At 37.1% G+C, this 21,973-nt stretch overlaps 4 protein-coding genes across 8 annotated transcripts; all 4 read right to left on the bottom strand.

The window, feature by feature from the left end:
- Positions 1-244: 244 nt before the first annotated feature.
- LOC141901039 (UBX domain-containing protein 6-like) lies at positions 245-2,580 on the bottom strand. Its single transcript, XM_074788111.1, has 3 exons — positions 2,214-2,580; positions 1,960-2,060; positions 245-1,769 (listed from the first exon to the last, which is right to left on the bottom strand). Exons 1-3 carry the CDS (start codon positions 2,443-2,445, stop codon positions 750-752), a joined length of 1,353 nt encoding a protein of 450 aa, XP_074644212.1. The 5' UTR covers positions 2,446-2,580; the 3' UTR covers positions 245-749.
- On the bottom strand, positions 2,434-5,496 carry LOC141901040 (uncharacterized). 5 transcript variants are annotated; one of them, XM_074788116.1, is made up of 4 exons: positions 4,773-4,912; positions 3,304-3,697; positions 2,805-2,996; positions 2,434-2,639 (listed from the first exon to the last, which is right to left on the bottom strand). In XM_074788116.1, exons 2-4 carry the CDS (start codon positions 3,317-3,319, stop codon positions 2,551-2,553), a joined length of 297 nt encoding a protein of 98 aa, XP_074644217.1. In that variant the 5' UTR covers positions 3,320-3,697; positions 4,773-4,912; the 3' UTR covers positions 2,434-2,550. The 5 variants fall into 5 exon arrangements, with proteins under 5 accessions (XP_074644217.1, XP_074644216.1, XP_074644215.1 ...); XM_074788115.1 differs by lacking the exons at positions 3,304-3,697; positions 4,773-4,912 and adding an exon at positions 3,145-3,239; XM_074788113.1 differs by lacking the exons at positions 2,434-2,639; positions 2,805-2,996 and adding an exon at positions 5,412-5,496 and having other exon boundaries at positions 3,341-3,697; positions 4,773-5,296.
- Positions 5,497-9,458: 3,962 nt separating this feature from the next.
- On the bottom strand, positions 9,459-16,429 carry LOC141902325 (dynamin-1-like protein). Its single transcript, XM_074789993.1, has 16 exons — positions 16,288-16,429; positions 15,740-15,884; positions 15,532-15,653; positions 15,161-15,410; positions 14,656-14,804; positions 14,469-14,573; positions 14,059-14,172; positions 13,627-13,718; positions 13,420-13,540; positions 13,026-13,172; positions 12,704-12,796; positions 12,428-12,613; positions 12,095-12,280; positions 11,950-12,010; positions 11,154-11,365; positions 9,459-10,670 (listed from the first exon to the last, which is right to left on the bottom strand). The coding sequence occupies exons 1-16, from the start codon at positions 16,387-16,389 to the stop codon at positions 10,614-10,616; spliced, it is 2,142 nt and encodes a 713-aa protein (XP_074646094.1). The 5' UTR covers positions 16,390-16,429; the 3' UTR covers positions 9,459-10,613.
- Positions 16,430-16,760: 331 nt separating this feature from the next.
- Positions 16,761-21,893, bottom strand: LOC141901575 (conserved oligomeric Golgi complex subunit 4-like). Its single transcript, XM_074788902.1, has 21 exons — positions 21,772-21,893; positions 21,528-21,610; positions 21,326-21,440; positions 21,046-21,147; positions 20,643-20,715; positions 20,377-20,570; positions 20,151-20,301; positions 19,945-20,051; positions 19,823-19,869; positions 19,632-19,728; positions 19,380-19,541; positions 19,127-19,212; positions 18,730-18,949; positions 18,544-18,606; positions 18,404-18,460; positions 18,176-18,322; positions 17,895-17,978; positions 17,664-17,765; positions 17,177-17,305; positions 16,995-17,086; positions 16,761-16,894 (listed from the first exon to the last, which is right to left on the bottom strand). The coding sequence occupies exons 1-21, from the start codon at positions 21,886-21,888 to the stop codon at positions 16,852-16,854; spliced, it is 2,271 nt and encodes a 756-aa protein (XP_074645003.1). The 5' UTR covers positions 21,889-21,893; the 3' UTR covers positions 16,761-16,851.
- Between the last annotated feature and the right edge of the window lie 80 nt (positions 21,894-21,973).

The following is a 21,973-nucleotide window of genomic DNA, read 5'->3' as shown; positions in this document are numbered from 1 at the left end:
TGGAGAATTTCAGTGGAGACCAGAGGCTCTCGGTTCCATTTCAAGGATTAGACCAAATGAACACCACCTCATAGTTGACCTATCCGATTCATTACCATCATTTATTCCAACCCAGTCAGTTGAAGGATTGTAATTTGAGATAAAGACTGAAGCTAATTGACTCCTCCTTAAAAACTAGTAAAACAGAACAGCTTGGAATTAACATTTAAATAAAGATAATTTATTGACATTTATAATCATAGTTCATGATTATCATAATATATTACACCTTTTTTTCACATACTTATTTTTCACGAGGTAACCAAACAAAACTATGGATGATTCAACTTAAATGTGCCTTTACACCGAAACAACCGACAACCAGCATTTATAAGCAGGATAAATCATGCAAATAGGAAAACAGTCAAAAATTTTAAAACATGCGTCGTGAAATGTAAGATTACAGTTGAATCTGTTTAAGTAACCATTGAATTCTTGGTTCAAATTCAACAAGAGTTGCAACCAAATACTGAATAGGAGTTCTATCAACTGGTATACAGGTATTCTGCATTTTTATAAAGCTGCCAAACACTAATCAATAAATAAATACAGTAAACCTTGCAGACTAGGATCCATTTAACCAGTCCCGGTTGTTTGTGTGAGGCAGGTGAGGTTTCCTGTATTTTATGATCTCTAAATGATATTAGTTTTCAAACTAGCACAAATCAAAAGCATTTTCAGTTTCGTTCAAAAGTCGTGTAAATAATTATCTATAAATTCTGTGCCAACGAAATTAAATCAGATCGAAGATATTCGATAGCGTCTGCTGCTGCTCCTCGTTGAGACGCGACTTCAGCTTGAATCGTTGAATCAAATGAGAAATTCAATACGACAGCCGGAACTAATCCTAACTCGGCTAACGTCGACGAATCGGAATCGTCGATTCGTTGTCCGCTCGAAACCGTCAACACAAACGGCATCCAACTATTCTCGAGGTTCTCGCGAGCGAACTCGAAAACGGCCGACGCTTTCTCATTCGCTCGGAATGTCCCCTGAATCGCGAATGAATCGGGGAATCGTATTCTAATGAGCGTGTATCGATATCGACGTAGTTCGCGCTGTTCGTCTCGTTCTCGCATCGCTTTCGTTCGCAACATGCCGAGTTTCTCGACGGCGTCTGCTCGCAGTTGCTGCTCACGTTTCAACTCGTCGGCTGAGATCGCGTAGAACGCGTCGGGCAGACGTACGCGCTCGATCTGCGCAACCGCAGCGGTGGCGCCACCGCAGCGGAACACAAGTAATCCGCGATCTAACTCCGGTCTGAGTGGTTCGGCCGCCAGTAAAACGTCTTTGATCGTCGACAGACGTTCGACGTCAACGGCCAGCTCGGCGGAAATCACGTAAAATTCCTCTTCCGTTTCCGGATTCGGGATCATACGACGCGTAAACCCGACTGACTGCATGAACTCATCGACTCCCTCTAACGCGATCACTTTCTCTTGAAATACTCGATTACCGACGCGAATCTTACAATATTTTTCGCCGCCCTCGTTATCGATCAAATTATCCAAATATTTACAAATAATATCGACGCACGATTTCACTTTATCTTTGTCTTTATTGAGAGTATGAATCATCATCGCCGAAGCCATCTCCGGTTCTTCGCTCAGTTGCATCAGCAGGAATTCGTTGATTTTCGCCTCCATTTCAGATTTCGGTAAAACATCTGGACCGACCATCGGACACTTGAAGAATACACCGGCTAGAACATCGGCATGGTCTTTACAAACCTACAATTACAAAAGTAGTTTTAAATCTTAACACTGGTCTTAATTTGTTAGATTGGCAATAGAACCAAAATGACCAGATACGACTAGGTTAATTATTTTAAAAACCGAAGAAAGTTTCTAATTCAATTTCTATAACTAACTCGATGATCGTCCGAGCTAAGACGATTTATGCAGCGAGTTTGACTCGTACCTCACGAGGACCTGTGAAATATTCCGCTGTTTTATTGTGTGCTGCACGTTCAGCTTCTATTTGTCGACGCATCGCTTGTTTCTCGGCGTCCAACGAATTCACTATAATTACAAACACACATAGATACAGCATACATACTTTTAAACGAGTCTTTCGGCCGGTCAGAGAGTTGGATGAACAATAATATTTGCACAATGGTAGAAAGTTAAGAGTAAATCATTTAAAGTAAAACCAGTGGAAAGTGAGAAGCTGACCTGGTTTTCTAGTAGTTGGTTTATTCAATCGCGCCATTGCGGCTTCAGCAGCTTTTTGAGCTTCAGATGAGATCGGAGCTCGTCGAGGGGAGGTCGGTCGAGCGGACGAACTACCAGTAGCGCCGATAGAATTACTACCCGATGATTCCTCATTTAAACGATGCCCTGTTCCCAACTTCTTAAATTTCAATTCCATTTTCTTCTTTTCGAAGAACTTTTTAATCGCAGACATGATTGAAACTGTGATCGAAATTAAACTACAATCAAACTGGTTTTGTAGTAATTAAAATTGAAGGCAAATTCTGAATAAATAAATTTCAAAATAATAATGTTCAGTTCATTCTCTATGAAGATGTTGATCTTTCATATCATTATTCGTAGTATTTTCAGGATTTGTCTCTTCTGAAGTTTCTTCGTTGCTTTCATCTGGAAAATCAAAACGGATTCATTTCAAATATGGGAAAGAAACGTTGTTTTTTGTTTGACAGTGATCAGATGAGGATGGAGCCAGTAAAGGTAGAACCCTCACCACGGCCACGGTGGTGCCCCTCCCTGCTGGCCACAGCCCAAGTTTTCCACTTTTTTACTCACTTGGCCATAGAAACATATCCGATATCCTTTCACCGTAAACACTCCAAGCGAACGCAGCTGCGAACACGTTAGCAATGAGTAACAACACGAGTAGACAGAGTATTTTCAGCTGGAATCTCGATTCCTCGCTTGATTCTCCACCGAGCCACGAATTCGACGTCGATTCGGCTTCGATCGGAGACAATAAAGAATCTAAAAGAGCGAAAATTCCATCGACGTATGAGTGAACTTTATCGCTGCTGACTGCTGCATCAACAACATTCATCACACGTCTCACAAATCACGATTATTTCCAGTTTTTTTTTGGTTTTTTTCAAAGATTTCTATATTTTTCACGAACCCGGAAGCGAAACCATCATCAATGCGGTTGAGACTTATTCGCAATCACCGTAGCTCGTCTCTGATAGAAATCACTTTTCGCCAGTCGCGATCTCACAATGTATCCATCTTAAATTTCTGACATTAATCATGGCTCTACCGTATAAATATTTAAAATTACCTAAAATTAAGATCATTAATAATTGAAGTTTTCTAAGCGCAAACTTGATGGCAGCACCGTACGGTCACCTAGCGGAAGTTCTGTGAACTAAAGTAATTCGTAAACTAGACTGGTTACAGGCAACCAGTCTAGGGTCACTGTAGCAGGCCGGACACATGGACCGTAATATGTTCAGTTCCAGTCGGGTGGAAAATTGGAGTATCCAAAAGTTAACGAAATAAGATATATCTTAATCAATTCATGGAATTTCCTTTCTGTATTGTATATTCAAAATATCCAGATAGAAAAATCGATAAAACGCCCCACACTACATTGAGCCCTAGCTTTGCCTGGGACTTCGCTGTCATTGTCACTCCGGTAGTGAAACCAATATCAATAACCAGCTCCAATACCCCTGTATAATTAAAGAAATAAATATTGGTCAATGATATTGGTTACTGATATTGGATATCAGTGACTATCAAGTCCCTGTGAGGCTAGTGAAAATGCAAGACGACTTTGGCCCAGACACATTCGTAAAATGGCCTTCGCACGCCAAGCGGATTGCTACGGCTTCATAGGAGAAAAACACAAGACTTATGTACATCGAAAGCAAGCTACTTTATTATATTGAATGGTAGAACTTAGATACCAAAAGAATTAAAGATCACGGCATGGCTGATAATACTTGCCGATTTACAGTATAGTGAGCATAGTTTTGTAAAGTAAGGACAATCAACACATACCGGGGTATATAATGAGTATTTTTATAATATCATTTTCATTTTTAGGCTAATATTAATATCACAAACACAAATTTGTTATCCTATATATAATAAGAATTCCTTGTTTTCAATCAAGCAGGTGAGATATGGAATAAAATTGACTTAATCTATCAAGATGAAAGCATGTCTTTAGCAAACAAATAAACCATGAGAGCCGCACTGTAACACGTGGTACGTAACGTGTTCATACTAGACTCTTGAATCGTACAAATTGGAATTTTCAGGATGTGGGCTTGATTCGGTCCTGTCTGATTGGTTGTTGGTGCCACATTTAATTTTCAGTTTATTTAACAATTCAACGATCGCCTTATAACCTCCGAGAACAATCAGAATCATGTTCTTCATGACAAACGATGACAGGACCAGATGCGTTTCCCCCCATAAATATGCCCTAAGCACGAAAAACGGGATATTGATCAACAGTATAAAGCACAATGAATGCGCGATCCGCAGCCACAATCTTGCTTTAATTGCACATTTCCGCTGATTCACCTGGCCCGATATGCATACGTATGAATGGCTTAGAATGAGTAATGGCAAAACGGGCAAAATGAAACCAATCAGAGGAAATGCAAGAATCGAACGTTCCAGGTTGAAAGTCATTTTTGAAATGATATTAGAATCTCGAACGAGAAGCACCTCCATAAACTCAACGCTATCTAGAATGTCAAACATAACCGCAGTAAAAAGTGCAAAGATCCTTACATTTTCGTCTTTGTTGTCATGTCCTTTGTCTTCATTTCCTTCGTCGTGTTTTTTGTCATCCTTTAACATCGATGGATTATAATGGCAGGAGAACATCAGTAGTAGTATAGGTGCCGACACAGCGATGGCGAATTTGAAAACGCTCGGATAATAGAATTTGGATTCGGAGTGTACAAGCAAATTCGCGAATTCCTGGTACCCTATTGTAATTTTCGCAATCATCACAGTAGCATATGCCAACCAGGATAAACTCGCTAGTGGTAGGTATCCGAGGAATTTGGTGCATTTTACGTATTTAGCGAAGGAGGCTTTTCTGTTGTTGATGAAGCACACGTAGGACATCGCGCATGCAGCAATAAGCAGTAAAACAACAAGAAAGTCCGCGACGCAAAGTAAATAAAAACACGGAATAACCTGTGGAAATTCAAAGATGAACACATCTAGAATGATACACTGCGCAACAGTAACAAGAACGGCTGCAACGCTGGATATTATCTGTCGAATCTTCAGACTTCTTTCTACAGCTGAAATAAGAACGAAACAACTTTTGTTTCACGTACCGTAATAGAAAATATATTAATATATAAGCACGACGTTGAATATATAAGCACGATATTCAAAATTATAAGAAATAGTTACAATTATCGGTTCCGTGGTCAGCCATTTTTCGCGAGGTTACTATGATGGACTTAAACACTGCGCAAGAAAAAATTGTGTCCTGAGAATGATCGTAGTGATATAGATATACCGACAGTGATTCACTGATATCGATTATCATGTCATAAACAACGGTAGCAAAACTATATAATGATAAGAATTTATCTATTCAAATCTCTCCCAAAACGATAAAATATCGCATTAAATGTCTAGTGAAATAACTGAATACATCACATATGAAAATGAATCTTACACAATAGTCTATTTTGATGGCATATGCTCTTTAACTATAAACGTAAAAACAGAAATGAATATGAAAGTACAATTGAACCCAATACCCCTACACCCAATATAATGATGTTATTGTTATATTTTATTATTATATCTTATTATATATAGCCATTGGCAAAATAGCGTTTACTAAAATAATGCCGCATTGGCAAAATATCCACTTCCTAGTATAGTAAAACGAATTTTATTTATCTTTATAATTAATCTAAGCTTTCCAGTTAAAACACAGTCCAGTTCCTAACTTTAAGTTCCTATTGTATTCTCCTGCTGGAATTAAGTCCCAAACAAGCTTCCTATCGAGTGTCTGCTCGTGTGGAGATCTTGCAGTTTGTGATTTAAGAGAAAAACTTGAACTGTGCTCCAAGACCTACTTGAAACTAGGTTCTTACAGATCAGAGGGAATCTAAAATTCTCCAATTTCTACCCGACCCTTAACTAAAAATTTCCTGATTCAGTTGTAAGATATGCTCAGTGGGAGCTGTTTATTTTCTAGAGGTGTCTTGTTCCACTCATCACTGGTGAGTGACTTTATAAACGTACTTTCCGATCCATAATTCGGGCAGTTCGCTTAGTATTAGACACTACCACCAGTGGCCCATGAAAGCAGTTTGTCCGAATGGGCGTGCATATTTTTAACCGATCATCCGCTCCGCTATCCATGAGGCTTGCGTGAGGGTGAAAATACTATCTATTAATATTCTGACACTCAATACACTTTTTTCCTTACACTTTCTAAACTTCCTTCCGCGAAGCGACGCCTAAAGGCGGGCGTAGGTCGACCTTGCGACGCGACGCGATCGTCGCTGGCGGTCGCAGTGATTCGAGTCGCAGTGAATCGCAAGCCGTCGCAAGGCCGACCTACGCCCGGCTTAAGGCTGGCTTCATGTCGACGCCTAGACCAACGCAACCGGCCGGATAATCGCCGATCAGCGTCACATAAACTCAGCGTTTTCAAACTTCAAAAGAAAAGATGCCATTGACCACAATTCAAGAATGGCCAGTGACCTACCTGTAATACCTTTTGAAATCATTCCCCACCAATCACCGGCTACGAATTTTAAGGGGGTCAGTTAAAAACTGGTGGGCGCTCCTAAAAGTTGTCATTACACTTGGAAATTCTACGCGGTGAAGAAGTCTCTGTCGCTGGATATAGCTCAGATAGGACACGTTTTAGAAAAAGAGAATTTTCATTAGATTGTAACCAAACGCAGCTGAGCTGATAAACTATTTGTTACTAATACAACTGGATTTTGGCAACAGGACACGGAATTTAAAAATGACTTTAAGATTGACTCTTAAATAAAAGGATTACATTTTCAAATTGCTGCTTCATCCGCGTTAATACAAGGTTGCTGTAAGGTAGGTGGAACATTTATTTAACATTAGCGGTCGAAATTATGTTTAGATTTAGATTTAGGAAAAGATAGTTGCACCTTAGGTTAGGGTTAGGTTAGGTTTAATTAACAGGTACCGGTACCCAGTGTTACAGCTTCATGGAAGATACATCAGACTCGCCTACTGATGAAAAAAAAGAGCGGTCTGAATTGAATAAGGTAGGGCATATTTCAGCGTGGACTTATCAACTAGAGTTGATACGTCCATGATTTCAGTGAGAAGAAAAAGACCCCCGGGCAACAGAAGATCGAACCCGAAGTTGAATGATGATGACAGAGTGGCTTGAAAAGATTCAGGTGCGACTTGTATGACATGTCTAATAGTTCTTGTAGATAAATAGAATTGATAGAATTTATGTTAGTTCTAACTAGTTATTTGACCCCCCAATTAAAATAATAATTTCAACCGTTAATTCTTCTAGGTATTTTGAATATATTTCACAATTATCCAACGCCCCCACCCTCACCCCTCCCCTTAAAACGAAGCTTCCACGATTTTGTGGGTTAAGCGTGACGCTGGTAGGATGAGGAATTGACGATTTGGACTTGACAACTTTTTTCTACATAATAGAAACTACATAAACGTTTACACATGTAGAGGAGCTAGGTGGTTTAACAATTAACCCCCCCCCCCCAAAAAAAAAAATACGTACAGAAAACAGTGATACAAATAGAAAACAATAGACAAATATACACTTATATAATATTACACATTAAAATGATAGAATTAAATTTTTCACGCGCCATTTTATTTTTAAGTAATCTCGCGCCATTTTTTCGAAGTCTCATCTCGCGGCATTTCATTTTGAAGTCTCATCTCGCGTCATTTTATTTTGACGTCTCATCTCGCGTCATTTTATTTTGAAGTCTCATCTCGTGCCATTTTATTTTGAAGTAATCTCGCGCCATTTCATTTGTCTTTTTGTGCATCCCTGATACATCACTTATTTTGTTGTTCTGTAATTAATCATATATCAACTCACTTAGTTATGTATTGTAATATATGTATTGTAATATGTATTGTGCCATGTATTGTATTATGTATTGTACCATATATTGTAATATGTATTGTACCATGTATTGTATTATGTATTGTACCATGTATTGTAATATGTATTGTATTATGTATTTGTAATTACTCTTCTCACGCGGTTCTCTCTAATTAGTGTCAGTCTGCCTATAAATACTGATTAGTAGCGAAAGCTTGTGCGTCAAATAAACCTATATTGTATACTTATACTTGTCTCGTTATAATTATTCTAAACCCGGTTTATACCCCAAGCTCTATGGAATAAGGGAAAATCGTGTTTTAATTCCTGATTCGGACCCACTGTCGCAGGCTTCGTCAGTGAACACAGGAAAACTCGGGCTGGATTCGAACCCTTAAAAGCAGCAGGCCCATTTTTCTTGGACATTGAGGAAAACTTCTAAGACTAAGATTCGATTTTCAGCCTTCTTTGACGAAGAGAACTTCAGTGGGACAATACTCAGAATTCGAACTTGTGGAATGAACCTGTTTTGGAATTTTCTGCGAAAGCTTCATTTTTCTAGAGGAAAATCGATCAATTTCATATCGGTAACTATTACGACGAGTGATAGGAAAAATTGTGCCGACCAACAGACATTCGGTTTCGTTTAGTTCGACTATAGTCGCCTAACTCAGACCGAAGGTGGCGAGTCTCTAATTGAAGATAGAGACCGGTAACCAGTCTAGGTGACGCAGAAATGGACAGGCGACCAGTCTAACTACTTAGTAGCTTAGTTCACTGAAAATCCGCTATCGTAATTCGATGGGGCAGCACCTAACGGCTGATACGTAACAGAGCCTCGCTATTCTACTTTGGCATGCGAGGAACACTGATTCTTTTTGAAAAACAAATTTCATTCATCATTCAACTATACTTTGCTTTTAACGAGAAATCGTATCAATTTTCAAACTTTATTTAAGGGATTCTACTTTTGCAAACGATTTTCAAGCCTTTTTTACTAGTACTATTTGCTAAGCGAATGTATTTGCATTGAGTAAATTAACCAACTCACATGCCACAGAATGATTTTAAAGTAAATTAAACTTTATTCTCAATGATTTTTGGAGCATGAATTAAATCTTTTAATGGATATTTTACGAAGTAGTAGTTTTCACTTTCCCGGACATCACGGAACCAATAAATTTCACTTATTTCATTCATGGAGTGGGACATATAGAAATTACCCAGAAATGATGCGCGATTTGCTTTTGATAACCATACTTTATCGCGGTGACAAAAAAATCAGATAAACTTGTAAGACAATTCAAAGTCTAGATGCTTGAAAGATGGAAAACACGGACATACATTCTGTTCAGGATTTCTTAATTTATTTTTATAGTTTACACTTCTATGAGTTGTTATTATACAAACATTCAGTTTATTTATTCATTCTGTAGTATAATAGGACACACTTGTATATTTACCACAGCCAGCAAAAAACTGTTTAAAATTTCTCACTATCCTACACACTGAAAATAGTCAAATGAAAAAGACTAGAACTTGTGGCTTTTCATTCGGTTTTGTTTGCTGTAAAAAGACCACAAAATCATAGCACATATATTCAATAAACAATGTAAATAAGGAATTGAACACTATCCCTATTGCATTATTTTCTAAACTCTAAGGTATCTTTACCAACTTCAATTTCAATCTCTTACTCTCACAGTTTGATTGATTGACTAATAGAGATAATTACCAAGTGTGATTGAGAATTTTGATTGGCCAAATGATTCCCCAAACATCTATTGGCTGTCTGCTTTCAGTAGAGAACCTACACTTCTATCACTAGCCTCTCGAACTTTACTCATCTGTAAACTAGTTCCACAGTTGTCCATTTCAAAGTGTCAAAATCATAGTCAATTTTCAATCAAAGACTGCAGCAAAAACATAGATAGATTTTCTCGTGGGTAACATTGAAATTGGTTTTTGGTTTTCAGTATTTTATATACAGTACGAAAATACAACACACAAACTATTTAATCAGATACATCTATAAAAAAACGCAGTATCACAGAAAAAAACTGTTCTTCTCAATCTAACATTTACATTTCCAGCAAGAAAATCTGAACTCAGTGACAATGAATTTAGTTGAATTATTACGAGATAGAGGAGAGTTCTACATTGACAAATATGAATAATAATTCACTGAGCTATTTATGAGCTACATTAATTGGAAGTTGAAATGCCTCTTTCTGTCGTATCATAATAGTTTCCCATGAATTGTTTTGTTATGTCGCAAAAACACTAAAGAAGCACAACAACAATCTGTGTGGCCTTTTACAATTCTACAGTGCCGATTTACAAATATCCCCGCAAAAACAATTTTCAGCTTAGAATTTAAGTTTTTTGTTTTCAATTTCGTGAATCATATTTTCTGCCACTTTTGCAACTATTTTTCATGCAGAAATGTTTTTGGTGTATTTAAACAGTTTAATGCGTATAACAAGTAGTTTTCATCGATGATAAACATATCACCAGATTTGTGTCTCGCGAATTTCACCTATAATCTGACTGGCTTTTTGAAGAGCCTGAAAAAAAAAAAAAAAAAGTCGTTGGAAAATACTTACATGTACAGGGTTATCTGGTTTGATTTAAGAGAAAAACTTGAACTGTGCTCCAAGACCTACTTCAAACTGGGCTCTTACAGATCAGAGGGAATCTAAAATTTCTTCCCGACCCTTAACTAAAAATTTCCTGATTCAGTTGTAAGATATGCTCAGTGGGAGCTGTTTATTTTCTAGAGGTGTCTTGTTCCACTCATCACCAGCAAGAACAACAAAACACAAATGTGGATGTACTTAATGAATTAATTGTTATAATTGCTACCAGTACTTCTTCTGAAATTTCAAGCTTACTCATACACTTTCCTTCTATCTATCTATCCATCTATCTATCAATTCTTCTTTCTTTCCCTTTATACTGGATGCTTACGCCAGCAGCCTTTAGGCTGTACTTGGCTCACACAAAAATGCTTTCTGCGAAATCAACTCGAATTTGAACCCCTTCCTTACCTTCAACATTTCCTGAGCCTCTTTGCGTCTACCGGCTATGTGTTCAGATTCCATCAACAACATGTCGATCAATTCAGATTTATACAGTCGACTAACGAGTTCGCTTTGTAACGTGTCCTTAACGAAGTTCACGAGGAAATGCATGATCGCTTTCGGAATCGTATCCTGGATATTCTTACGCACGATTAGGAAATATGACTTGATCAAACGCTCTGTAAATCAGACCGGTAAAATCATCATTAGCGACAAAGTTTCAAATTTCAGGTGTCTTAATAAGATAAAATCCCACTATTTACAGATTAAAAGAATTTAAAAACCAGAATTTATTTATTAAATCTAAAATATATAAAAGACACGACGTTTCGATCTCACCCTAGAGATCATCGTCAGGTGTGATCGTCCGTCACACCTGACGATGATCTCTAGGGTGAGATCGAAACGTCGTGCCTTTTATATATTTTAGATTTAATAAATAAATTCTGGTTTTTAAATTCTTTTAATCGGTAAATAGTGGGATTTTATCTTATTATCCGTTCACCACGTTTGAGTGTGGTCATCGTTCTATTCAGGTGTCTTAGATTATGAAAACATTTTGATGAAAATTATGAATCGAATTGTCTTAACGCTTTACCCTCCTGACAACAGTCTTCATATAATTAAGATATTGAGGTTTTTATCTAGACCTTATGGAAGGCCGTTCTAAGGCCATTCAAGGGGTCTGAGGTATGAAAACATGAATTTTGGATTAAGAAGAACACGCTATAAATGAATGTATGATTTGAAACCGATAACTAACCGATAACTTCACAGTCTCTCTGTTCGCGAGATGATAATTTTCGAATTGTTGGTTCATTTGGCTGAAATACACAATAATTACAGATAACAGTTAAACCTGCCGATTCGAATATTCATGAATTCACGATAATTTACATATTAATTACCACTGCAGGTAGTAGATTAACTCCGCCTACTTTAGGTGAAGCTGATGGTTTGAAATGTGCGGGTGAATTCGCTGTACTGTTTGGTTGACTGGATCCCGGGGTACTTTCATCACCTTTACCTCCTCCTCGTACCCAGTTAGACAATCTCCACGATCCCGGCTCCAGATTATTCTGAATTGCATTGCTCTAAAAAAATCATTAAAAGATTTATCATTTTTGAACATCGAAACGAGTCTTTTTAAAAGACATTTCCGAACATATCTATGAATTTCTTAAAGCATAATTTTAAACTTTTTAAAGCATAATTCTCACGCGATGTGTTTTAAAACTTACGGAACTGACGGATTTTTCATCTTCAGGCGCGATGATTCGTAGATCTTTCTTCGACGTATCGCGATTAAATCGTCTGATATCGGTCTCTATATTATCGGTGAGCGATTTATGTATTAGCGTCGCTTCTGAGAAATCAGGATGTTTTGTGTTGATGTAAGCCAGTTCTATTGCAACTAAATTCTCAACCTAGATAACAAAATTTTATTACAGTCACAGATTCTACAGTTACTATTTAAGTTTGACTCGTATCGGACCAACAGTGAAACTGATATTTACCATGGCGTTTGTAGTAGGTAAACGTCTCCTCAGTAAAGCGGTCACAACGTCTACAATCCTCTCGTGAAGCTTCGGAAAACGTAACATTTCTTGCTACAAATAGACATACATCAACGATCAACCATTGATTTGATATTAAACAACCCTAACACTCTGGGAACACTTTCATGTTTCGATTTACTACATTTTTATGTAACTAATCGAAAAGATAGATAAAATTCTCAATTCATTTAGAATTTCGAGTTTAAAACCGACCTGAGAAGTTCAAAAACTCAAATTAAAGACACGAAGTTTCATGTTTATAAGGCCGTCTGCTATCTACCTGTGTGCCGCAGTGTTGTATGATTCTTTGCATTTCCTCGTGTACCAGTTCCACACAGCGAAGTCCCGGTTCCTCTAACCGGCGGATTTGACGTTTCACGAGCAATTCGAACGAAACTTCCGGAACAAATAACGCAGGACGAGGTCCCTGAAATACGAAACAGTGAATCATAGAAATATTGATTTCACGATCAATTATTAGAATCCTGTGTAACTTGACCCTTGTCTTAAACAAACAGTAAAACGACACAATCCCATAAATTTCTTTTTGGCTGTGAAACGAAATGTTTCCCAAATCTACCAGACTATTCATCAGGATATTCATTTTGCCCCTTAAATCAGAAAAATGTTGCCTTTTATTAAAAACAAAAAAATGAACTAATAAACAAACGAACCGTAGCATTGCGTATAGCTGTGAGTATATCTAACGTAGTTAGACCTCCGAGAGGATCGACAGATTGTAACGTTCGTCCAAATGTCTCATGAAATATATAACATATCCGAGCACCTCCACATCTGAAACAAACCATATAACAACATTCAGCAATCATCATTGAATGTGTTACATAAAAAACTCAGAAGCTACTGCAGCTGCTGCTTACAATTCAGTAGTTTCGATATTTTTAGCCGTTCCCTCGATTGTGTTACAGTAAGCCGTCGCAAACTTAGTTATAATCTGCAGAAATAGTTGACCCTGAAAGATTAATCATTAAAACCATGAAATATTGTACTTTACTATTTTTACATGAGCCCATTAAACCAACACAAGATTCTGATTTCCCAGGCAGAGTGGGCTTTTCCCTGACTATTCCTTGATATGCGCATTGTTTTCCCTGACTTGATCTGCTAAGAATTCAATCAATCAAAACAATCAGATATATATGATATAGCCGGAACCTGTTTGATTGTACACGGAATCTAGCAAAATTTCCAGGTATTTGGCCGACCTGCCAGGTATCACAAGAAGTTTAGAGGTATCAATATGTAAGGGTGCTAACAGCCCTCTCCCCTGATATAAACAGAACTGAACAAACCTTATCCTCCACAGCTTCACCGTATGAACTGAGTAACTGTTGAAATTGTGCTGCCATCACGTTCACTCTTGTTTTTAATTGTGGAAGACAATCTCGTATATGATGCATTAATAACTGAAACATAACAACCATTATCAAACATAACTCAACTCAGAATGCAGTAAAGTTGTAGCTCAATCTAATAAGGGTTCTTACAGATAAAATTCCCTGATATTGTTTCCTAACTCTTGCCCAAATATCCCCTGATTAGATCAATAACATCCTCAGTGTTTCCTAGCCCCAGCAAGAAAAGCCAGACACTAAAAAATTCCAATTCCCCAATTTTCAAGAAGAGTCTGGCTGGAAAAAATAAATCAAAAACACTCTGATTTTTCGCTGATCTGTAAGAACTGTGTCTAATAATAACTCACTCTGTTCAATGTTTTTGCGAGGTAAGGGGTACCGTTCCTTGTCGCGATCGCTGGATATTTTTTCTGCATGTAACCGGCTTCGTCTTTGAGCGCATCTTCAATTTTCTACAAATTTTAAAACAGAATTTAGCGGACATTGACGACCGAGCGATACAAGTATTAATCAATAGATGGCGCCGTTATCTACCTTATCGCTATTGATATCGTGTTGACTACGATTGACGACTCCGATGATACCGAGTTTAACGGGAATAATTCGTCCGCTCAGAGCATCGAACGCATCGGTTCCGTGATCCATCAGATCCAGTTTAGATACAACGGCTAAAGTACGTCGACCTGTAAATCATTCAATCGATACAAGCTTTCATTTATCATAATCATCTTTTCGTAATATAGAATTACCCAAAACCGAGCCTAAACTTAAGTCAAATTCCCATCATTTTTTTTCAATCGAAGAGCTATAGTTTGAAATAACTTTGTTTATAAATTGCAGACAAATTTACAGATCATGCTATTCCTGAAGAGGTAGAGCATTTGAATACAGGGAATTGCGTAATCAATAGAGACCAATCAAACCAGTTGATAAGGGGAATTGAGCAATTAATAGGGCCAATCAAACCATGGGGCCAGTTGTTAAGAAGTAAACTTTGACCACTTCCAATCGGGAAAATTAAAAACAACATCAAACTCACCATCAGGATCAACTTCTTTAGCAAGTTTCAGTGATTCAGATGTAGCCATGTCAGTATTAGCGGGAGTAACACTGAGTATGATTGAATTCGGATTACTGATATACGTAAAACACATATTTCTGATCTGATCCTCGATATCTTCCGGCTGATCCCCGACTGGAACTTTAGTGATACCCGGTAAATCGACCAACGTCAAATTAACGACGTTCGGTGAGAATATTTTCAAGTTGATCGGCTCCACACAAATTCCCTAAACATTAGAAAAACAAACTTATTCCAAAGTCATAACTAAAGACTAAAGACTTACTGAGTTCTACAACCAAACTAAGAACTTAAGGCTAGTTTGCGCAGAGTTTGGGGGGTTATTTTACCTTATTAGTTCCGGACATTCTGTCGGTCTCATTCGCTATCTCTTGACGAATGTCGCCGAAATCTGTGTAGACTTTGTTTTTTGTGTGAAGGAATTTTCCCCATTCTTTTGCTTGACAATTATCTAAAATATCAACAACAAACCACAAATAATTGAATCTTTAGCAAGCGAGGCTATGCAGTACAGTAGAAGAGTTCACATGTACTTACCGCCCTCGCTGGCGCGGATTTCACCATCATCTGTACCTACATGCACCAACTGAAGCACCAGTGGTCGTCGTGTGACTATACCCGTACCGCGGGGTAAAAAATCCCGACCGACCAAACCTTCCAGAACGGAACTTTTACCCGAACTCTGCAAAAAAAATTATCAATCATAAATTACAATACTCTAGCAGCGGGTGCTATAGTTTACCCGGGCCCCGGACGCACACTCAAACATGTAGAGCAAATCATACAATTTTCAATGAAATTTGAACAGAGCGGCAGCAGCAGATTTCGGCTGCCACAATTAACCCCACCCATCATGCCCACCGACTCATTCTTAATTTTAACCCTCCCAGGCTCCCAACCAGCAGGCTAACACTAACAGAGAGCTAGGAGAGAATTGATATTAGTGATGGGCACATCGGTATATGATTGTTATTTTCATGACTGTCAGATTTTAACTTGGTTTATATTTTCAGGGCCCAAACTGAAACAACAAAATTTGTGAGTAGCGAAAGAAAATAGAGTTGTTGATTTGTTTATGAAATTACTTGAGTTCCGATGACGACTATTTGTGGTAATTGAATCGATTCAGATCCGACTGTGTTAAACACATCCTGCAGTTTATTAATCACTGGTATTAAACTCTCCATCTCGACAAGATCTACTGAAATTCGGCCCCAAAATCACCGATAATCAAGCAAAGCGCCGTCTATCTATCAAACGCTAATACGCGGATTTGGCATTACTGGGTATGCACTAATATACGGATCAATAAAACTCATATTTTATTTTGATACAATAGAAACTAATGAAAAACAGTGAAATTTGTTCATGGTTTAGAAAATCTAATTTCAAAATGTCTCATATTATAGGCTTAACTCTTTGATGTGTTTAGATTTTAGAGCTTTAATCAGACCATCGTCAAGACAAGCAAGGAATATGAAATTAGTGGTCAAGCAGCTAAAGCATAGGAGAAGACCCAAATATTCTGAGACATAAAACAAAAGTCTTGATTCCTTATTTCATATATTTTGAATAATTTATTTATTTATGATTTACATATATTACATTAAAACTAGTATTTTGTACAATCTAAACTGGCTGGACCAAAGTTACAATTTCAATCTCCTGATGTCTTCATTTCTAAAATCAGACCTACAAAACACAGAATTATAATAATGTGATTTAAATTCATTTGGTTCATGCAGGAAACAAAAGAAATAAACGAAAGAAAAAAATAATCATTCATTCATACCTTAGAGATAGGACTTGTCTTACTTCAGCCGGAGTCAACCTCCACGTCAACGGACCTGAATTCTGACCCCAATAGTCGAGAATTTCAGTCACCTGAAACAAACAAACATTTTACTAAAATTCACTATCAATTTATGAGAATTAAACTTTAGAAAATGAATTGAAGAGTTTAAATAGATTTACCCTTTCAAGATTCAAAATAGTCGCCATTTGCGTCAAGCGAGCAAACTTATCACGTATTGTCCAAGTTGTAACAGACGTCAGGTAACCGACCAATGAACGAAGCTCTTTATCAAACTGTAATCCTCCCAACTACAAGCAGAATAATTCAAATCATATTCAATTTAGCCTTGAAAAATGGAGGGTTTAAACAGAGACTCGATAATAACAGTAAGGAACCAGTATCAATAACCTGGCCCTTATTTTGCAGCCATTGCTTAGATTTGAGACCACGATTGCAGTCCAGTGATGGCTTATGCTTAGAATAATCTTAGTCAGTTCTATATCCACTTAACATCAGCTTAAACTCATTTTGGTTCTATAAACAATCTAGCAAGAACAGTTTAGGAAATTTTTCAGACTGAAGTCATGACTGGACAGCTGGTCCAGGTTCTACTCTCCTTGTTACATAGATTACTGAGAAATCAATGTGTATATAGTGTTCACTTACTCGGTTGAAATGAGTTTTCATAACTGCTTTTTCTAAACGGTTTGTTATTTCATTTGATAATAAATTAACGAGTCCATCATAATTACTGGTCGTCATTGAACCCTGAAAATGAAATAGGCAACCATTTTAATTTCACAGAAAATTTTACTTCAATCTCAGCCATAAGAGTCATGTAAGACATTTTGCAGGGTTATTGTCAGCCTATGCAAGCTTATTTTTTCATAAACGTACCTTGAAAGTAGACAGCAGTGTATCGAGATTGACTATAAAGTTTTGCACCCAAGGATCATTGGCTTCATAATTAGCAAAATCTTCCTAAAATACAATATCTTGAAAACGTGAATTATCAAAAGCAAAAATCAGATCGAAAAATAACCTAAAATTTGAATCTTCTTTAAACAATAACAGAACCCGATTCCACAATTGTGAGTAAGAGTTAACTCCCCATCCTTTAATTCAAAATTGTGGAACAGGATCCTGATGACTATTATCAGTTTTATTTCAGAACGAACCTCAGATATATTATGACTGGTTGATTGGAATGTATTCACCCACGGTTTCACTTGAGGTTTAACGGCGCTTGAACTTAGCTGCGAAAACCCGAATTCCAGAACTGATTTGAACTGATTGGAAACGGCTCCAAGATCTGATAAACAACTCTATAATAAACAAAGTATAATTACATTTCAACTTATTGGATGCAAGGATTTGAAATATGAGAAATTCTTAACTTTACTCACCTTTAGTTTAGCTTTACTTTGTTCGTTGTCGTTTTTATAAAGTTTCGCGACATTGAGCTGAAATTTAGATAAAAAATATTTCAAAATAAGGTAAAATCATGAAATGTGAAAATATGAAAGAAAATACATTCAACTCATACTTCGAGATTTTTCTTCAATGTTTGGATATATTCACAGCTAACTTCAGTATCGTTTAAAGTCACCTGAAAAACAAATCAGAATTCATATGAAAATACCTCAATGAAGTTACAATTATAAGCATAGTAGACTTCGTTCAAATTGGAATCAACTGAGAAGCTGAGTCTATTGCAAAACCTGTAACTTACTAGAAATATCTGTTTATCTTTCTCAATGTCAGAACTCTGTAGTTTTCCCTGTTGAATACTGGACTGAACTAAATTATACGCTTGACTGATATCGAAACCTAAAGGGAAACCATTGCGTAATCGAGCGTAAAGAACTTCTCTGAAATCCTGTTCTAAAGTTGTACACGCGTGATTCAACATCGCGCAAACACCATCAACACTTGAACTCGACATAGCTCGCCTGAAAATAATCAAATACATCACCACAAGCCAGTTCCATAGTTCTCAGTTATAATGTCATTCTATGTAACAGCTGTGGAACTGGATCATTACATCAGAATTTCATTTTTAAGGTGCACAGAACCACAGATTGTTAGCCCAGATATGGCCCTATCTAATGAGTCATTGCAGTTCTTACCTCACACATTTCTTGATGATAAAGAATGCATCGTCAACCATACTTGAAGTCAATGAAGCCTCTTCCATCATATCCATATTCACTGCCTTTAAATATAGATACAGGTCACATTCGAATAGTTGAAATAAAGGACATGAAACTGGGTCAAATTAATAAGAAAAGTTCAGGTACACTGGCAGTCGTGCAATTTAGACAGTATGACAAAATTATACCATCAATCAGAAACTTGTTTGGAAGGTTTTTTACAACAAACCTTTTCAACCATTTCTTTCATGAAATATTGTTCCATCATGATGTAAAAACCGATCAATTCCTGCATCACTCGACTCAATTCACAATTATTCAAAAATTTATCCACTTCCGCGAATCTTTCATCTTTCACTTTCTGATCGGTTGCGGCCACTTCTAAATCAGCCTATTCATTCAAAACAGACAATAAAATGAAGAATGGGTGTTTTGAGATTAGTCAGAAATCAAATATGTTTTGATTTGTTAATTCTCTTACAGTTGAACGTCTACGAACGAAGCGTAGATAGAGTTCAGATCTCGTGTTGAGCAAAGTTATTTCAGCGAGAAGTCCGTCTAAATTCTTCGGATCTACCCTAAAAAGATTTGGAAATTGCATCTTGACTAATAAGCAGTGACCACTAAACATATTACACATAAAATCAGAGCTGGAGTCAGTAAGAAACTTACAACGGTGGCTTTGATTGATTCATCAATGATTGTTGAACTTGTTGAGTCTAAATAGAAATGAAAAATTCTACCCATGTAAAAGACTATAGAGTGATTGCTGAGTGATTTTCGGTACTGGGTACCTTTTTCTCAAATTCTCGTTTTTCTTTAAATTGTTCAATGATTTTACGAGTTTGACGGTCACATTCTTTCTGTATATGCTGCAACATATTAAACATATGTCCCGGTCCTGAAATACAGCAAAAAACATATCCATTGTTCAACACAAAATTCTTGGTTATTTCAATAAGCTGGCAAAAATATCAATAGAAATCGGAAACTCACTTACCATAGTAAGTTTCCACCAATGGTTGATGAGTTTCCACGACTTTCGCAATATTTTCGAACAATATCGTCATTGTATCGGCGTAGAGATATTTATTCGTTGGTTTATCTCCGCTTTGCGATAATTTTAGATTCTTATCAGCCGTGTCTGCAATCTGTAATGTAATATGTGTATAGGTAATTATTTTATCATAAACGATAATTTGAGCCAGCTATTATAGTTGAAATACCTGCGCGCTGAGATAACGGGAGAATTTTGCCAAACCGTCGTCATGGAGCCCGAGTAACGGGAATATTTTAAAGAATCGTTCGACCGAAGCGACGTCGCCGGCGTGAACGGCCGCATCAAACTGACGATGCACGATCGTTTTTAATTTACTTTCGGCTACGTGTAGCAATTTAAACGATGTTTCTAATTGTCCTCCTGAAAGTACAATCAATCATCTTAAAAATTTGTAATTGCACAGTTGTGCGAGTTTAATTAGAATTCTCTTACCCTCGCTGACATCTTCTGCCATTCGTAGAACATTTTCATCCAATGAAAGAAACCGGTGAATATGAGCGGCAGCCTGAAAATACATTACATGAAATCACTACCTTTTCATTCGAATTTGGATTAGACTATAACATAAAACTGAAATCAGGATCCAGTTGTATCTTTCGTTGCATTTTAAAGAGATTAACTCTTAAATCCGAAGATAAACAGAATTAATGCAGAATTTAATTGGATTTAAGAGTTGAACCGTTTTGTGAAACTAAACCCTGGTGAATTGATACAGTGAAACTCACTGCTGAAGTTGTTTGTATTTGGGGTTCATTATATTGATGACAGATAACGACTTAACAATAACAGTAGTTGATTCAACTTAAACCGGTCCCTAAATATTTATAATCAATACCTGTTCATAATCTTCATTCTGTAAAGCAGTTTGGACTCCATCTGTACAGAATTTTAAATCTAACACGTCTTCAACTCTCTGCATTACTGACATAACTCGACTCTAAAAACCATCAAACAAATTACAGAATAAATAGTCAACATACATTTCTATGATGAGGGCAGTTTATGCATGTATTGAAAATCAGAAATTTGGCCATTATTCAGCAATCATTTGTAGGAATTCTCTACAACTTGGTAGAAATCTAAGGCTCACTCTGGCCAATTTGACGGAAAGTTACCTTGGCTAAATCGAGTTGTCGAACTTTTGAACTGACATTTTCAGCTAACGTTGATGTGAATGAAATCATTCCAGACAAATTCTGTGAATCGCCATAAATCAATTTCAGGTTCGGCCTAAAGAAACAAAATATCAGGGTAACTAACATGTTAGTAAAATTCGCAGTGAAGCCAAATTGAAGCCCATTCCAAACTTTAACTTACAGCAACTTATTGAGCGAAGCCATTTTCGATTCTAAAGTTGCTTGTTGTTCTGTGAGACCAGTTAGTTCAACAGTTACATCATCCTAGAATCGAATACAAAACATTCATTCTTAGTTAACTGATTTTGACGTCCAATAAAATTCGATTTGCAAAATTTGGGGTTTAACTTTGTAATACATAGATAAATTCCACCATATTCCTCCCTAAATTCTCCTTCTAAAGTCACAATTTAAAGTATAAATACCTCTTCTTTAGATAAACGCTCGTAGGCTTTCTCAATTTCTTTGAAATCTGTCAGGTATTGGGCATTTTCGATCCAGTTAGACGTGGCAGTAGCCGCTACGCTGGAACAGGCAGCCATCTTTCTTTTTCGAAAAGTTGCTTCGCTGTCGCTGTAACAAATCTGTCACCCTCTCTGTAAAGACTGGTTCCCTGCGCCATGGCAA

Source organism: Tubulanus polymorphus, chromosome 3 (assembly GCF_964204645.1).
Source record: "Tubulanus polymorphus chromosome 3, tnTubPoly1.2, whole genome shotgun sequence".
Classification (NCBI taxonomy): domain Eukaryota; kingdom Metazoa; phylum Nemertea; class Palaeonemertea; order Tubulaniformes; family Tubulanidae; genus Tubulanus; species Tubulanus polymorphus.
The sequence above is the reverse complement of the archived record's forward strand: the minus strand, read 5'-3'. Positions and strand labels throughout refer to the sequence as shown.

What these genes read in the sequence shown, in the direction of transcription:
- LOC141901040 (XM_074788112.1), bottom strand. Translation starts at nt 5,436, where the DNA reads ATGGCTGACCACGGAACCGATAATT. An exon ending in TGACCACGGAACCGATAATT is followed by an intron (nt 5,297 to 5,411) that starts GTAACTATTTCT and finishes TTCTTATTTCAG; the next exon opens with CTGTAGAAAGAAGTCTGAAG.
- LOC141901575 (XM_074788902.1), bottom strand. Translation starts at nt 21,888, where the DNA reads ATGGCTGCCTGTTCCAGCGTAGCGGCTACTGCCACGTCTAACTGGATC. An exon ending in GACAACTCGATTTAGCCAAG is followed by an intron (nt 21,148 to 21,325) that starts GTAACTTTCCGT and finishes GATGGTTTTTAG; the next exon opens with AGTCGAGTTATGTCAGTAAT. An exon ending in GGCAGAAGATGTCAGCGAGG is followed by an intron (nt 20,571 to 20,642) that starts GTAAGAGAATTC and finishes TTGTACTTTCAG; the next exon opens with GAGGACAATTAGAAACATCG.
- LOC141901039 (XM_074788111.1), bottom strand. Translation starts at nt 2,445, where the DNA reads ATGTCTGCGATTAAAAAGTTCTTCGAAAAGAAGAAAATGGAATTGAAA. An exon ending in ACCAACTACTAGAAAACCAG is followed by an intron (nt 2,061 to 2,213) that starts GTCAGCTTCTCA and finishes TTGTAATTATAG; the next exon opens with TGAATTCGTTGGACGCCGAG. An exon ending in ATTTCACAGGTCCTCGTGAG is followed by an intron (nt 1,770 to 1,959) that starts GTACGAGTCAAA and finishes TTGTAATTGTAG; the next exon opens with GTTTGTAAAGACCATGCCGA.
- LOC141902325 (XM_074789993.1), bottom strand. Translation starts at nt 16,389, where the DNA reads ATGGAGAGTTTAATACCAGTGATTAATAAACTGCAGGATGTGTTTAAC. An exon ending in TAGTCGTCATCGGAACTCAA is followed by an intron (nt 15,885 to 16,287) that starts GTAATTTCATAA and finishes TTTTTTTTGCAG; the next exon opens with AGTTCGGGTAAAAGTTCCGT. An exon ending in TTAATCTACTACCTGCAGTG is followed by an intron (nt 12,011 to 12,094) that starts GTAATTAATATG and finishes TGTGTATTTCAG; the next exon opens with CCAAATGAACCAACAATTCG.